Source organism: Raphanus sativus, unplaced genomic scaffold (assembly GCF_000801105.2).
Source record: "Raphanus sativus cultivar WK10039 unplaced genomic scaffold, ASM80110v3 Scaffold2693, whole genome shotgun sequence".
Classification (NCBI taxonomy): domain Eukaryota; kingdom Viridiplantae; phylum Streptophyta; class Magnoliopsida; order Brassicales; family Brassicaceae; genus Raphanus; species Raphanus sativus.
The window spans coordinates 1-14,311 of NW_026618001.1; the positions used below are offsets into that span (position 1 = coordinate 1).

General features: G+C 36.3%; 4 protein-coding genes and 1 pseudogene across 5 annotated transcripts; 1 reads left to right on the forward strand and 4 right to left on the reverse strand.

Annotated features, from left to right (window-relative positions):
• Window positions 1-213: 213 nt before the first annotated feature.
• On the reverse strand, window positions 214-1,861 carry LOC108828596 (uncharacterized; annotated as a pseudogene).
• Window positions 1,862-3,271: 1,410 nt separating this feature from the next.
• LOC130505914 (uncharacterized) lies at window positions 3,272-5,011 on the reverse strand. The gene is made up of 5 exons (XM_057000515.1): window positions 4,581-5,011; window positions 4,245-4,329; window positions 4,087-4,141; window positions 3,739-3,877; window positions 3,272-3,572 (listed from the first exon to the last, which is right to left on the reverse strand). Exons 1-5 carry the CDS (start codon window positions 4,770-4,772, stop codon window positions 3,456-3,458), a joined length of 588 nt encoding a protein of 195 aa, XP_056856495.1. The 5' UTR covers window positions 4,773-5,011; the 3' UTR covers window positions 3,272-3,455.
• Window positions 5,012-5,238: 227 nt separating this feature from the next.
• Window positions 5,239-6,869, forward strand: LOC108843059 (plant-specific TFIIB-related protein PTF2). Its single transcript, XM_018616147.2, has one exon. It carries the CDS (start codon window positions 5,361-5,363, stop codon window positions 6,789-6,791), a length of 1,431 nt encoding a protein of 476 aa, XP_018471649.2. The 5' UTR covers window positions 5,239-5,360; the 3' UTR covers window positions 6,792-6,869.
• Window positions 6,870-7,640: 771 nt separating this feature from the next.
• LOC130505915 (WUSCHEL-related homeobox 13-like) lies at window positions 7,641-9,038 on the reverse strand (the record flags this gene model as incomplete). Its single annotated transcript, XM_057000516.1, is given in 3 exon segments — window positions 7,641-7,901; window positions 8,037-8,513; window positions 8,835-9,038. Coding segments are annotated over 3 exon segments (767 nt in total), but the record flags the coding sequence as incomplete, so codon positions are not given.
• Window positions 9,039-12,403: 3,365 nt separating this feature from the next.
• Window positions 12,404-13,775, reverse strand: LOC130505916 (high mobility group B protein 4-like). 2 transcript variants are annotated; one of them, XM_057000517.1, is made up of 8 exons: window positions 13,656-13,775; window positions 13,526-13,583; window positions 13,341-13,430; window positions 13,209-13,266; window positions 13,080-13,124; window positions 12,920-13,000; window positions 12,740-12,817; window positions 12,404-12,638 (listed from the first exon to the last, which is right to left on the reverse strand). In XM_057000517.1, exons 2-8 carry the CDS (start codon window positions 13,570-13,572, stop codon window positions 12,621-12,623), a joined length of 417 nt encoding a protein of 138 aa, XP_056856497.1. In that variant the 5' UTR covers window positions 13,573-13,583; window positions 13,656-13,775; the 3' UTR covers window positions 12,404-12,620. The 2 variants fall into 2 exon arrangements, with proteins under 2 accessions (XP_056856497.1, XP_056856498.1); XM_057000518.1 differs by having other exon boundaries at window positions 13,526-13,666.
• Window positions 13,776-14,311: the final 536 nt, after the last annotated feature.

Genomic DNA, 14,311 nt, shown 5'->3' on the forward strand with positions numbered 1-14,311 from the left:
GAGTTTGATCTGTGTCCCACGTTCTTTATCAGCACGTGGTTCATGTGCTACCATGTATCTATTAGTTGAATCTACCAAATATCTCTCCTCTAAGTAATTTTTCTTAGTCTTCCCCACTGATTTCAAAAGTTAGCCCACTTCTCATTGTTAATTTTTATGTTCAACAACCCACTTCTTATTAACTAGTTGTTAATTTAGCACAAAAGAAATGGATTAAAACAAAATAAAAATTAACATTTAACATCACGTTATTACATTGCTTCTCCATCTAAAGAATCCAAACATCAAATCCTCATCTACAACACTAAATGTAATGCAGAGGAACATAAATAAGAAAACACATCCAAAAAAAAAGGAACACAATAATCTGATTCTTCTACTGAAAATGGCAATAGTGACCAGATCATCTTATGACCGTACGGCTCTGTTCTGTTTTACACATTTTACCACACCTTCATCCATCGTATGATCCACGCAGGTTCCAGTTTCTTGAGCCCTAGAGTTACAAAATGCTCAAAGGAAGCTTCTTCAGCTTCACTCTTCCTCTTCTTCTGCCCAATGAGTTACTTTCTTCCTTCCCCGGTGTCGGTATCGAGTCAACTTCATCCGGTTTGAACACCTCCTCCCGGTTTGATTCTAATCGTTCATACGAGCTGTCTGAATCCACGACCCCAGCAACATCATCCATAGTACCGGTCTTCTGCTTCTTGTTTATTCCCAAGACTTTAGGGTAGCTATTGTCTATAGCTCGATGATGCAGCCTACTCGCTAAATACTCTTCTTCGTCTCTTAACTCATCTGCCTTTGAATACAAGTGCTGAAGAGGGACATGTTTCTTCTGCTTGTTCTTCTTAGGATTAGGATTAGGAGGAGACCTCCTCCTCTCCTTGCTATCACGGGTCATTGCTTCTTTGGAGAAAAAATCAACCAACTCCAACGCCCTCTTGGCCGCAGCGATTGCCTTTGCAGAAACCAATGCCTTTTCGTTAGCCACTTCCCTCGCCGTCTTTGCTGCTTTAACCGCTAAAGCAGCGGCGGATCTCGCTTCTTCGGCGAGCTCTTCCGGTGACTGATTATGGTCGTTGTCGAAACGGTAAGCTAACAAGTCGTCCAGATGGGTGTGAACGTCGGTTGAAGCAGAGGAGGAAGATCCGTTTGAGTTTGAAGTTGAGGAGGAAGATGTGAAAGCTAAAGGAGAAGAAGAAGACCCGTTGCCGTTGGAGTTAAGCCTCTTGAATCCAGCAAGCAGTCGCTTTCGAGGAGGGAGATGGCAATCTGAATCGAGCTGATTCCTTTCCATTTTAAACAGAGACTTTTAGAGAAACCAGAACACGAGTTAGTGTCCTTAATCTGGAGGCTGGTTCAAATGATCGGAACTTAAATTATGGATGAGAGATCAGCTCGATTAATGTTTTCAGATTTTGAAATCAAAACAATCCATTTCCTTTAAGATGGATACTTTATACAATCAAAACGTTGAAGCAAGAACATAATCTATCATCAAAACACATTTGGCATCCATAAACTCAATTTAAAAAAAAATCTTATAATGATATTAGGCTAAAAGACAAGAACCATACATATAAAGAAGAAGGAAACAGAGTGGCAGATGAAGAAAGCAATTACCTCTGTGTATTCCTTTCCAGTTTTGAATTGCCACACAGCTTCGAAGGAAGATGAGAGAGCAGAGGACACAAGGAAACTTAGGATTTGCAGAGGGCAGAGAAAGAAGGAGAGAATATGGCAATGGAGAAGGCAAAGAGAAGATTATTCCAAATTCTATTTTATATGTAAAAACCCTACAAAATCTCTCCCTCATTCGCCTCTGTTTTCATTTATTTTTAATTTTCCCTTTTAATTTTTTTTAACAGTGATATTTCTTACAAGTTACATGACATAGACAAGAACCGCAGAAAAACTCACCAGCTGGTCTGGTCAGAGACATTCCTCCGTCTAACCATAATAACGGCCCTCATGTCTTTTTTTTTTTCTTCTTTCTTTTTATTGAAAAAGAAAAGGGATAAACCCGGATCAATGATGACACAAGCCTAACTCCCGGGTGGAGGTACAGCCCACGGATAGACTCTTTCCTAGGCATTCAAATGAGTCGAAAGCAATAACTCATATCCGTATGGCCGGTGGGGTTTAAACCCGGGTTCGTCTTATTGGGTTTCTTAATTCCTTCAAACGCCACTAGGCCACCACCACCGGGTTTTTTTTAGGCTAAAAATATTTGTCAATAAATAATAATTTCGTGCTTTTAAAGCGCGGATTAAATTTTTATTTCTCGGATAGATTACCAAATAAATATATTTTTTTCTTCTTTCTTCAGGGAGTTTTCTTTTATTTTATTTTAAAGATTAATGTGAACCTATACTTCTTGGCTTTGATATAAAGAAGCTCAAAAACGAATATTCGAACGGTTAATGAAATTTATTGTTTATAGTCTGTCGCCTAGTTAAGCTAGATTTCAACTAAACAACACAGAAAGTTTAATCTACACAAAATAAATTATATATGATGAGAATGATGATAATGAACAAAAACATATTGGATCCCTCTCTGAAAAAAATAAATAGAAAGAGTTCTATAATTGCATGAAAGGAGTTTCTAAAGATGAATCTCGTTATGATCAGAGTTACTATTACTTGTTTTTGTTATATAGAAGTTACACAATATGTAGATAGATGGTACAAAAGATAAATTTGAACTGTAGAACTTGTTACTGTTATTTAAAAAAGTTACAGTAGTTTAGTGATTTATATTGGATGAGGAGTTAGATCTAGGATAAGGATCAATTTCTTTCCAATGCAAAATTGCTAGTTTTATGTGTGGCGAAGCGATGTAGATCATTAACACTTCCACACAAATAAATCGAATTTGTTTGTTGCTGATGGACCGGTCCTCCACAAAAGAAAACTTATTAGTCGGATTTCAGTCTGGACATCTTCTCTGTTTAATAAAAAAAAAAGTGTATTTAAAAACGGATGTAGCTACCATATCATTGACGTGATTTAGAATTTATGGTGGATGGATGTTTAGGAGCGTGGTCAATCCAATCGATAATGTCACACTTATAATCTAATCTGATAGATCTTAGATCTATCATCATTATTCCCTGCTCTATAGTTTGGCGGAAATAAGTCAACTTCACCATCAACTTGCCGTGCCATTTCATTCTCAACAGACCCCCAAAAAGTTAGTGAAATCATTTTAAAATAGAAATCTAATGGAAGTAGTACATCGTAATTAGCAGCACTGTCTAACCAAATAAAATATCAACATCGTTGAATCTTTTTTTGTATTGCTACTCTTGTGCACGCTAGAAACCTTGGTCATGAAAAGTTTTAGTGTGGAATGAAAAAGTTCACCAGTGAAAAGAGTATTTTAAAACTTAAATTCTGTCCTTCCATGTTCATTTGCTTGTAGTGGCAATGAAAATTACACGTAGATGCTTAACCAGATACTACAACATGTTTTTCTTCGGTTATCATTTTACTTTGATCTGTGACAATAACAGCACACAATCCCTTCCAAATGGGAACCAACATCTTCAATGACGGACGCAGTTCCTATACAGAAGAAGAAGAAACTGAACTTAGAATCAATGGCCATAAAAAAACAATATAATGTTTCCAGATTGAATCAATCATTGGTAGCTCTTTTGATTATTCTCAAAGTTGTCAGCAAAAGCTTCTCTCACAATACGATCTAATTGAAACAAAATGTTTGCATTACCTTAAACACCAATGTAAGCTGTTCTTCATCGCGCAGAAATAAAGAGAGACTCCAATAACATGTAACAGGTGTGACACATTCCACAAGCACAGGCTTCAAAATCTTACCAATGGGGATAAACGTGGAGACAGTTTTTCCACTGCAAAGCAGAAAAAAAAGCATACAGAACATAAGTACTTGTATGATTGGTAAAAGCACAGATGACAATAGCCAAGGAAAATTACAAGCTATTCCACCAAGACCACCTCTCTAATATGCCATCAATATGTTGCATAGTCCAAATCACTAAGTCATCATGGAGTGCAGAAAATATACATACTATTACTAACTAAAAGGATAAAAACGTACCTTAAATATTGGGTTTCAAGTTGGATCCCGAAGTTTGGCATGATTATAACAGATTCTGGACAGCTCAAGTAAGAAAGAAAAAAAAAATCAGTTAAAAAAATGTGAAGACTATATCATTTGGTGAAACTTAAAACCGTGTTACAGGGGAGCCTCCTCACCTTTCTTGACTAACTTCCGGCATTGTATCACAACAAAGAAACCACTTAAAAGGCAGCTCCAAGAAAGAGTTCTAAGTGGATTATCCTGTTTCATGTAAATTATCCATCTCAGATACCCCCATGGAGAAAAATACAGATAGAACATCAACAAAACAATCTTTGTAAAGTAAGGCATTTATTCACTGTGATTGATCCCTTAAGATAAGAAACAAGACGTTATGCCTTCCTCATGCAATGAACTAGCAGCCACTTATTCCAAGCAATGACTCAGAATTACTCACAAGAAAATTCATATCTTATCCAAAATAACAAACATCTCCTAAACGTATCAGTTACCTTTTCAAGAAAAAAGTACATAGAGACACCCAAATTAACAAGGAAGAAAGCAAGGCCCATAAGACGGGCATAACCAGTTGATCTGCTTCTGTTGATGATCACATGGTGAATGTCAATGGCTCCTCTACGTGTCTCACTTCCACTTTCGTGTATGTAAGTGTATCTCTTACTCGAAAGATACGAGCTCGCCATTGTATATATATCACAGTCGTTTACTCCTATCCATTATAAGAAAAAGACTGCCGCAACACGGGAGACCAGCTTCTCAATACCCAAAGAAAAAAGATTCAGACTTTCGCGTCACACTCGACTCAGACAGCAAAACGGTTTCTCTGCGGCTTTCAGTCGAACAACTTGCGTGCATTATGACCCAGTTTCACTTGGTTTCACAACGAAGCCTCACAAATCTCGCCAAATCTCCAGACTGTGTGCCGTTTCAGAATAAAGACCTTTATTTTTACTTTATTAAGCCTTGCAAATCTCGCCAAAACTCCAGACTGTGTGCCGTTTCTGCATAAAGACCTTTAATTTAAACGTCGCCGTTTAACTCAATTACGAAAACGCTGATATTAACTCCTTGCCGTTTTTATTGTCTCCACAAAAACTATAAAACCTAACTTACTCCAATCTGTTTTCTTCATTACCTTAAAAACTCTAATCGCCGTCGCTCCGGTCGTATCTCCCTGTCGGAACCATTACCGGATCCTCCTCTTTCCCACGGGAGATCGAAAAAAACCCAAATCGAAAGTTCGACACTTTTTTTTTCCAATTTTGCAAACCATGCGGTGCAAGAGATGCAACGGCACCGACTTCCAACGCGACGACGACACAGGGAACTCCTTCTGCTGCAGATGCGGGACGTTACAAGAGTACGACAACTACGAGGCCCAGCTTGGCGGGGTAAGAGGACCACAAGGCACGTATATCCGAGTGGGCACCACGGGCACAGGCTCCACCCTCGCCTACAGAGAGAAGAAGATCTACGAAGCCGGTAACTTGATCGAGGACATCGCGGAGAGGTTGCAGCTCGGCGAGAAATCCGAGGAGATCAAGCGTATGATCGGGAAGATCACCGACGGGGAGTTCGGGAAAGGCGAGTGGTTCTCTCTTCTGATCGGCGCGTGTTGCTACGCGCTGGTGAGGAGAGAAGGGAGGGGAGGTGTTTTGACGATGGATGAGATCTCTGGTGTTGTTGGGTGTGATTTGCATCAGCTGGGGAGTATGTGTAAGCGTGTTGTGGAGTATTTAGGGTTGGAGTTGGAGGAGATTGATCTGGTGGGGTTGTTTGTGAAGACGGCGAGAGGTTCGCCGAGGTTGGGTGGTGTTGATGGTAAGAAGAAGGAGAGGGTGATGAAGCAAGGGGGGTTTCTGATGAACTGTTCGTTGAAGTGGTTTTTGTCTACGGGGAGGAGACCGATGCCTTTGGTTGTTGCGGTTTTGGGGCTTGTCTGTCAGGTGAATGGGGTGAAGGTTGGGATTGATGATTTGGCTAGAGACGCTGAGGTTTCGTTGTGTACTTGTAAGATGAGGTATAAGGAGCTGTTGGAGAAGCTTGTGAAGGTTGCGAAAGAGATTGGTTTGCCTTGGGCGGGAGATGTTACTGTGAAGAATGTTGTGAAACATTCAGGGACTTTGATTGGTTTGATGGAAGCTAAGTCTATGAGAAAGAAGAGGGAAGGGAAAGGAGATGAGATGGTTATAAGCGATGGGGTTTGTTTGGAGGATATAGTGAGAGATTGTTTAAGCAAAGAAGCTATGTATTGTTATGATGATGGTGAAGGTCAAAGGAGCTCGTTTCTTCAGATGGTTTCGTGTGAAGATTGGTGGAAAGGGAAGTCGAAGATGAGTCAGAGACTTACACTCAAGGAAGTATTGGAGAAAGATGTAGGGCTTGATGATGATTTGCCTATTTCTTACGTGAAGGGTTGTGATGCGGTGGAAAGAAGAAGAGAGAAGATTAAGGCGGCTAAGTTAAGGATTGATGCGATACAAGATCCTTGTGATGATGACAAAGTTAGTGGAAGTGATGAGTTGTCTCTGGAGCTTGTTGAAGATAGCAAGAAGAAGAAAAGGAAGAGAGGGTGTGAGATTGATTGGGAGGATTTGGTAATACAGACTCTGGTCTTACACGATGTGAAGGACGAAGAAATAGAGAAAGGGCATTACAATGCTTTACTAGCTTTGCATGTTTTCAATTGTAATAATAACTAGATCATTGACCCGCGCTTCGGAAGCGCGGGATATTTATGATTCAAAATTCTATTAATAATATTACAAATATTTTGTTAATTAATTAGAATTTGTCTATTTAAAACATTTCATTAAATCACCACTTTTAAACCCGACTTAGACCTTCAATTGAGACGGTAAACCCGCTAATTCGATATGTATTCCAGTTTGAATTTTTTAAAAAATATCTATTATTTGAAATCCGATAAAACTCACAATAAATACTAAACTCTGAGATTACCGATTAAACTGATGGATGATCAATATAAAATCTAATTTGATGTTATTTCTATATTTAAAATTTAATTTCATTGTTTTTATTAAATATTTAAATACTTATTAATATTTATTTTATTTTATTTTATTATATGCGTAACACCAAATTGTTACAAAAAATAAGTAACTTAATCTTTTAAATTATCTTAAGAAAACAATAAGTACGTATTTTTGAAATGGTATGGGATCTCATGACATCGAGCGCGAAATTTGTTTACTTATCAATTGTTTGGATAGTGTGAACACAAAGGTAAGTTTCTAAAAAAAAAAATTCTAAAATGATATACGATTTGATAAAGAAGGCGAAATTAATTATTTTAGGTGTCTTTGTCATTGAATGAAATCGGTAGGTGATTCAATAGGATCTAGTAATTTAGGAATGTAATGGGGAGGAGGTCTAAATGTATTAATAAGGGAGAGAATATTAAAAGAGATTGGTAGAATTAACTATATAGTTGAATGGTAAATTTAATTTAAAACTTACAAAAACAGTTTGGGTCCAACCCAATGTTTCTGATTTAATAAGATAGATTTGGGGGTAAAGAAGAGAGACTGTAAAAGCTGAAGCTGTTTATTTTTATTTTATTATAATTGAAGAAAACATCAAAAGCACAATCTCTAAGATAGTTCAACATTCCATAAAAATTATATTAAAAAGGTCTAAAATTGCTTTAAGACTGACTAGGAAAATCCATTTCTTTGATCTCTCTCTTATCATTAGAAGTTTCACTCAGCCTGACATGCCATAGTCTTCAACATGATCATAAAGGCTGTAGCTTTCAGACAATCCCATCTTTCCAACAAGATGATCATCCCCTACAAGACACACAAATCACAAACAAAACCTCTGATTATTGTACAGACACACAAGTCACAAGCTTTCTTGACCATTTCTATGAATGTCTGTTGAGCTCAAGTGTGAGTTAAAAAGGGGACTTTTTTTTAACTTACTTGGGTTTGATAGAAAGTGAAGATCAGAGCTCATCTCAGGGCTCTGAAAGCAAAGATCTTCAGGCCTAGGACTAGTACTTGTTGTCCCAATAGCATTGTTTCCATCAGGAAGAACACGAAGACTCTCTGGTATCTTTCTCTTCCCATTCAATGTCTCAGTGTCAGTCTCTACCTCAGACTCACCGTTGTTGTTAATGTTGTTGTTGCTAGAAGAACCAACACCACCACCATGCTGCTTCCTCTTGGAACGAGCACGCCGGTTCTGGAACCAATTGTAGACGTTTTGTTCAGAAATCTGGCCGTGTTGGCTCAGCTCCTCGGTTATGTCTTTGATCTTTTGCTTGCTGGGTGTTCCCGTGCCTTGGTCGAATATACGCTCCAGAATCTGAAGCTGCACTGGCGTGGGAGTCCACCTCTGCCTAGCTGTCATCTTGTGACCAATAGTTGGGTCTGCATAGAGGCCTCCCAGTCTCACTCCTGTTTTTTAACACCAAAAAGACATATGAAACAGAGTTGGTAAAGTTTGAAGTAAATAAAAACTGAAACTTTAAATACATCTTAAGAACAAGCTAAAGTGTTATGTTCTTTGCATCAGATTTGAACTGCTAATTACGCCACTAAAGGTTATAAAGGTTGAGAATTTTCAATTGCCCATTTCACCTAATAGAAGGATCAATCAGACCAAACCAAAATTCTGGAAAAAAGACTAAAATTACAGCAAAAAAGGAATATTTTTTTTCAATCTATAAACAGAGGAAGAAGCTAAAGTCAGAGGAAGAATAAGGAAGGGAGAAGAACCTGCAAGATCTTGGTGAGAAGTGAGGGTTTTGTGCATCTCAACGAGACGCTCACAAATGGTGGCGTAGATAGCAATCTGTTTCCTCAGAGTTTCAAGCTGCTCGTCGGTCATCACCTTCACGTACATTCCTCCTGAGCTCGAGCCGCCGCCGCCACTAACGTCGATCCCCTGGAGATTTGAAGAGTTGTTATGGTTATTGGGTTGCTGCTGCTGATTATTATCCCACTCCATCATCTCTTGTTGTCAGAAGCTCGTCTTTTCTTCTCTCTCTCTTTGTCTCTGTGTGAAGGAAGCAAACAGAGGAAGAGTCAGTGCTTTTTTCGGGAGTAGAAGGAAAGATAAAAGCAGAAAAGGACAAAAGAGCTGAATTTATATTAAATTCTAATATTAAGTGTCAAGAACAAGAACAATGATTACCCAAAAAAAACGATCAGAATTTTCAAGCAACGGTAACGTGATTCTTCACAGTAAGAGTGTATGGGGATAAAAGGAAACTATTTGAATTATATGGTTATTTAGTTTCCATATTAGAAAAATGACCGTTGAAATTTGATTTGTCATATGTATATTTACAGTTAAATGGCTACTTCCATAATTGCATATTTATATTACCTTAGTTTAATGTTATTTAAGTGGTATATAAACAACACTGTTATTTACTCATACAGTCCAAAAAGTTATACAATTATAGTTCTTATGCTATCGAATCATTTTCACCATGGCATATTAGAATCTATCTTATTAAAACGGAAACATTGGAACTTTTTCTAAGTGGATTTTTAAATTGAACCTACTATTAGATATGATATATTTTCTGATCCTATTAACTAAAAATTAATGTTACTAAATTATTTTCTTATCAGTTGGCCCATTTTCTTTCTATTCAAAAAAATATTTTCTTTCCCAATTGATTTCATAATCACCATCCAATAAGTCCATGCGATGATCACCATGCAATACATTACTCCTTAACCAATTAATTTTATATAATAGTCGTGCTATATGATATATTCAAAGTGGATTCAAATCAAACTTATTAACCCATTACATTTTAACCAATTCAAACATGATTATATATCGGATTACCGGGTTTACTGGCTCGACGATCTAAATTTGGATTTAAAAATGTTGATTCAAACGCAGTTTTTTAAATAGAATTTTTTTTACATATTAAATATTTGTAACATTGTTAACAAAATTTTGAATCATAAATATCCCGCGTTTCCGAAGCGCGGATCATGATCTAGTTATAATTTATTCATAAATAGTTTTGATTGTCCAACGTATATGATTATAAATGATAAAGAACAAAAAATGAACAACGCTTTAGTTTACTCATCTGCTGACCGGTTAGCTAACATTCCGTAGATTGGTAAACTGAGGTTGCGATCTAACTTTTCTGACACATTCCAGGTTATATCTTTCACAATTATTCTATAGAGAGAGTATTAGCTACAATGCCTATTATCTAGTTCAAAATTAAGAAAAAATAAAGAAAAACGTATAGGAATTGCAAAGAGCTGGTGGGCCACTCATCAGGACTTTAAAGTTAAAGGAGCCACAGATTCCACGTGTTGTCTAAACCTTAGAACTTGTAGGTGGTCGGTGTCCGCCGCCCATGTTCCACGGGAACTTAAGGGTGGTAGATTTTAATAAGATATCAACTAAATAGTCATAATTGTATAAAACAAAAATCCATTGAATTTTTTTTTGAGGAAAAAATCCATTGAAATTGATCTCTGATTAGTAGTAACAGAAAGTTTAACCACGGATGTCTTTGTTAACTCGAAATAAAATGTGAGAATGGTCGACAAAAACATGAAACTAAAACGTTCATGGCTAATGTCATACAGTATGTGTTGGAACGTGTAAATTATTTCTTATAGTTGCATATTGCGACATTTTCAGTCATAATAACACATTTGAATTCAGATGGAAATTATTTTGAATGTTTTAATTAATTCCTATGATTGTTCTGATACTAATTCATGTTATTGTGTGTGGATTTATATTTCTGGTTTAGCAGTCTAGAGAAGAATATAGAAACATTTGTTAGTCCCGTCGTTTTCTTCCGACAATGTTTTCCTGTGAAGTAATTTTTAATTGTCAACATTATGGAAGAAAATAGTGAGGTTTGCATGTGCTAGCTTAAGTCAAACATCGAAACCAAAACGTTTACATAAACGCCAAAAAGGTCCGTATTCATACATGTTTGCCTTTGTTGTCTCTCTATAACGAGTGTATGCTGTGGGCGCATATGTAAAAATATAGATTAAACTATTTTTGTTTGTTATTAAAATGATATGTATAGTAACATTTGATCTTAACAACTAAAGGAAAACAATTTTAAACTTGAACTATAAACAATATAATAAAAAGGAAAATATGACATAACTATTTGACTAGTTTGAGATCTTACATCAACAGTATCTACCACTTTCAAATTAATTTCAGGAGATGCTAATTGGTATTAAAGCTATATTATTATATAAAGAATCGTCTAGCTTATTCTTTCTTTCATGGTGAGACAGTCAGTGATGAGTCATGGCCCAGAAAAAGAACCCATTGGATTCTCTATGGCCAAGCTTCTTTGGATTCTTTCTTTAGATTGGAGAGTTTGGTGTACCTATAGCTTCTCTAGTGTTCTACCCTTATTTTATGCTTACATCTCTATCATGTTTTTTGTATTTATTCTAGAGTCTATTTTATTGTAGTTTATGTTCTTAATCCAAGAGATTAATTAAATCCACTGTATCATTGTATGGCTAGATTAAAAGTCAGCATACTGATTTGGATATAGTAAGTGGTGGTAAGACTTAATAACTTGTTGTCAGCTCAGTTTTACCTCAAAAGGACATTTCGATAAAACATAGAGATGAACCGAAAAGTGTTAACTGTCTTTACTTTGTTAGGCTTGCGGAATCCTTGAACCGAGTTTACAAAAAGAATAGCACAGTTTATCACGAAGGCGTGATCACATCATCTCCCGATGAGAAAAGGTGAAACAACATTGACTCTTTAACGTTCTGATAACACACAAATGAGTAACTAAATCCATGTATGCATATATTGTTTGTTGCAGCGTATAAGGGCTGTATTCTTATCTTCAAAACTAAATCCAAACGCACAACTAATAAAGAAAGCACCAAGGAAACTATCGAAGAGCTTTCTAATTTTTACTAGATACAATTTAGTAGAGTTGACCATGAAGAATAGAATAAGAGTTGGACATACGTGAGGTCTACTTTGATATGTATTAATTTGAGTCTTTGTATTTTCTCTGATCGTATTCTTCTTGACATATGAAGATGAAATTGAGATTGAGGATAATCATCATCATTCTCAACAACAAGAATAGCAGCCGAAAGAACAAGTTCAAAGGTAACCTAAAGCAGATGCTGCAAGTAATAATGAGAAGACCCTTGTGACCAATGAAGAGAGACATGAGACAAAAGTGGCATCACATTTGACCAGACCAAGACGAAATACGGGCTTGCTTTGTCCAAGATAAGCTTCTCTGTGGCGTTCGAGATGGCAAAATATACTAGGAGATAGAATTAGATTCATGGAAACAAATGATACCATCGCATAAAAGGGTAGAGACGAAAATCAAGCTAAATCCAAAGTTGTGCATAACAAGTTGTAGTAGATAGTACGAATAATCCCAGTTAACATAAAAGGGGAAGAAAACAAAGCAATAGTGAAACTGTTCTTCTCCCTAAAAACTAGCAGCTAAAAACAATACAACAGAAGATACTCCATAAGACAAATCGATGATACATCTTCTAATCATCATCTTCCTCCTACAAAAAAAAAAAAAAGAAGTATGTGTTACACACTAGCAAATAGCAACAATTAAAAAAGGCAACATAACAGACAATTTTTTCAAGCATAAGTAACAAACCTCTTCACTTGCGCCTTCGTTGACTTCAGACTTGGACTTGTCAGAGTCATCATCTCCAGCTGTGCTAGTTCCATTAGCCTGTAAGAAAAAAAAGAAACATACATCAGAAAATGACAAAAAGAGGTCAACAAGAAAAAGTAAGCAGCGACAAAAAGAAGAAGAAGAATGTAAATGAATTACCAATTTCATGTTGTATTTTTGCATAGTCTTGGTATATTCACTCTTTTTAGTCTCTGCCTTGGCTACGAAAGGAGCTTTGTCCTGTTTCATTGAAAAAATGAGTAACAGATCTAAGGATTAAAATTCAAAAAAAAACAAAACAAAACAAAACAAGACTCACTTCATCAGTCATGGATTTCCATTTAGCTCCAGCAGCTTTACCAACCTAAAATGTTTACAAAATATTCAAAACAACTAAGAACCTATATGGTAGAGAGATTGTAGATCCCAGATTAGTACTACTACTTACAGCTCCGACGGATTTGTTGTCAGGGTTAGCTAGATTGAACTCCTTACGGAATCCCTCCCTGAATAAAAAAAAAAATAAATTAGCAACACTAACTAACTAACTACTAATCTCCCTAATCAATTGGAGACTTACAGGAAGACGAAGAAAGCACTAGGAGGCCTCTTAGGCTTGTTAGGATCCTTGGCGGCTTTCTTTCCAGCTTTCTTACCTCTCGTCTTCAATCTGAGTGACAGACCAATCCAATCCAATCAAATCAAAATTAAACGAAACAAAAAAAAATCAAAGTGAATCTCAGATGTGATTAAAGAGAGAGATACCTGTCATCAGTGCCCTTCGCTTGAGCTTTGGTTTCACCACCTTTCATCTCCGAGAGATCTGCCAACAAAGAAAACCTGAGCAATCGAAGAGTGACTCAGACGAGAGCGAACGAGGGAGGGGAGCCTTTACCTGTGAACGTTAGGGTTTTTTTTTTTTTTTGACCAGAGACAACGATTCAGATTTTTTTTTCTCTTTCTCCGCTTTTTACCCTTTGTTTTTGATGTGCTGTAGATTCATGTATTTACGGAAATTATAGATTTCCCTAAAGATTTATATAATTTAAAATGAAAAGAATATTGAATCTCGACCGTCCGTATATTAAAATGTCCAGATTTGGACACCTGTACTTGTGTTTGGTTATAATCCGATTTCACTCTGGCGCCACGCAATATGTAAAGGCTGTAATAATAACTAGATTTTGACCCGCGCTTCGAAAGCGCGGGTATTATTTTTTACTTTTATGAAATATATTATTTGTTTGTAATTATTGAACATATTTATTTTAGTAAAATTTTCTTTATAATAAATTTGACACACATAGTGTCTCTAGTAAACTATGTGTTTCTCTGACTTTGTTTTATTCCCTCTCCAATCAACATATCGAAGCGCGAATATTATTTTCTACTTTTATGAAATATATTATTTGTTTGTAATTATTGAATGTATTTATCTTAGTAAAAATTTATTTATAATAAATTTGACATATAGAGTGTCTCTGGTAAACTATGTATTTATCTGGCTTTATTTTATTCCTTCTCCAATCAACATATTTATTTGGCTTGTTG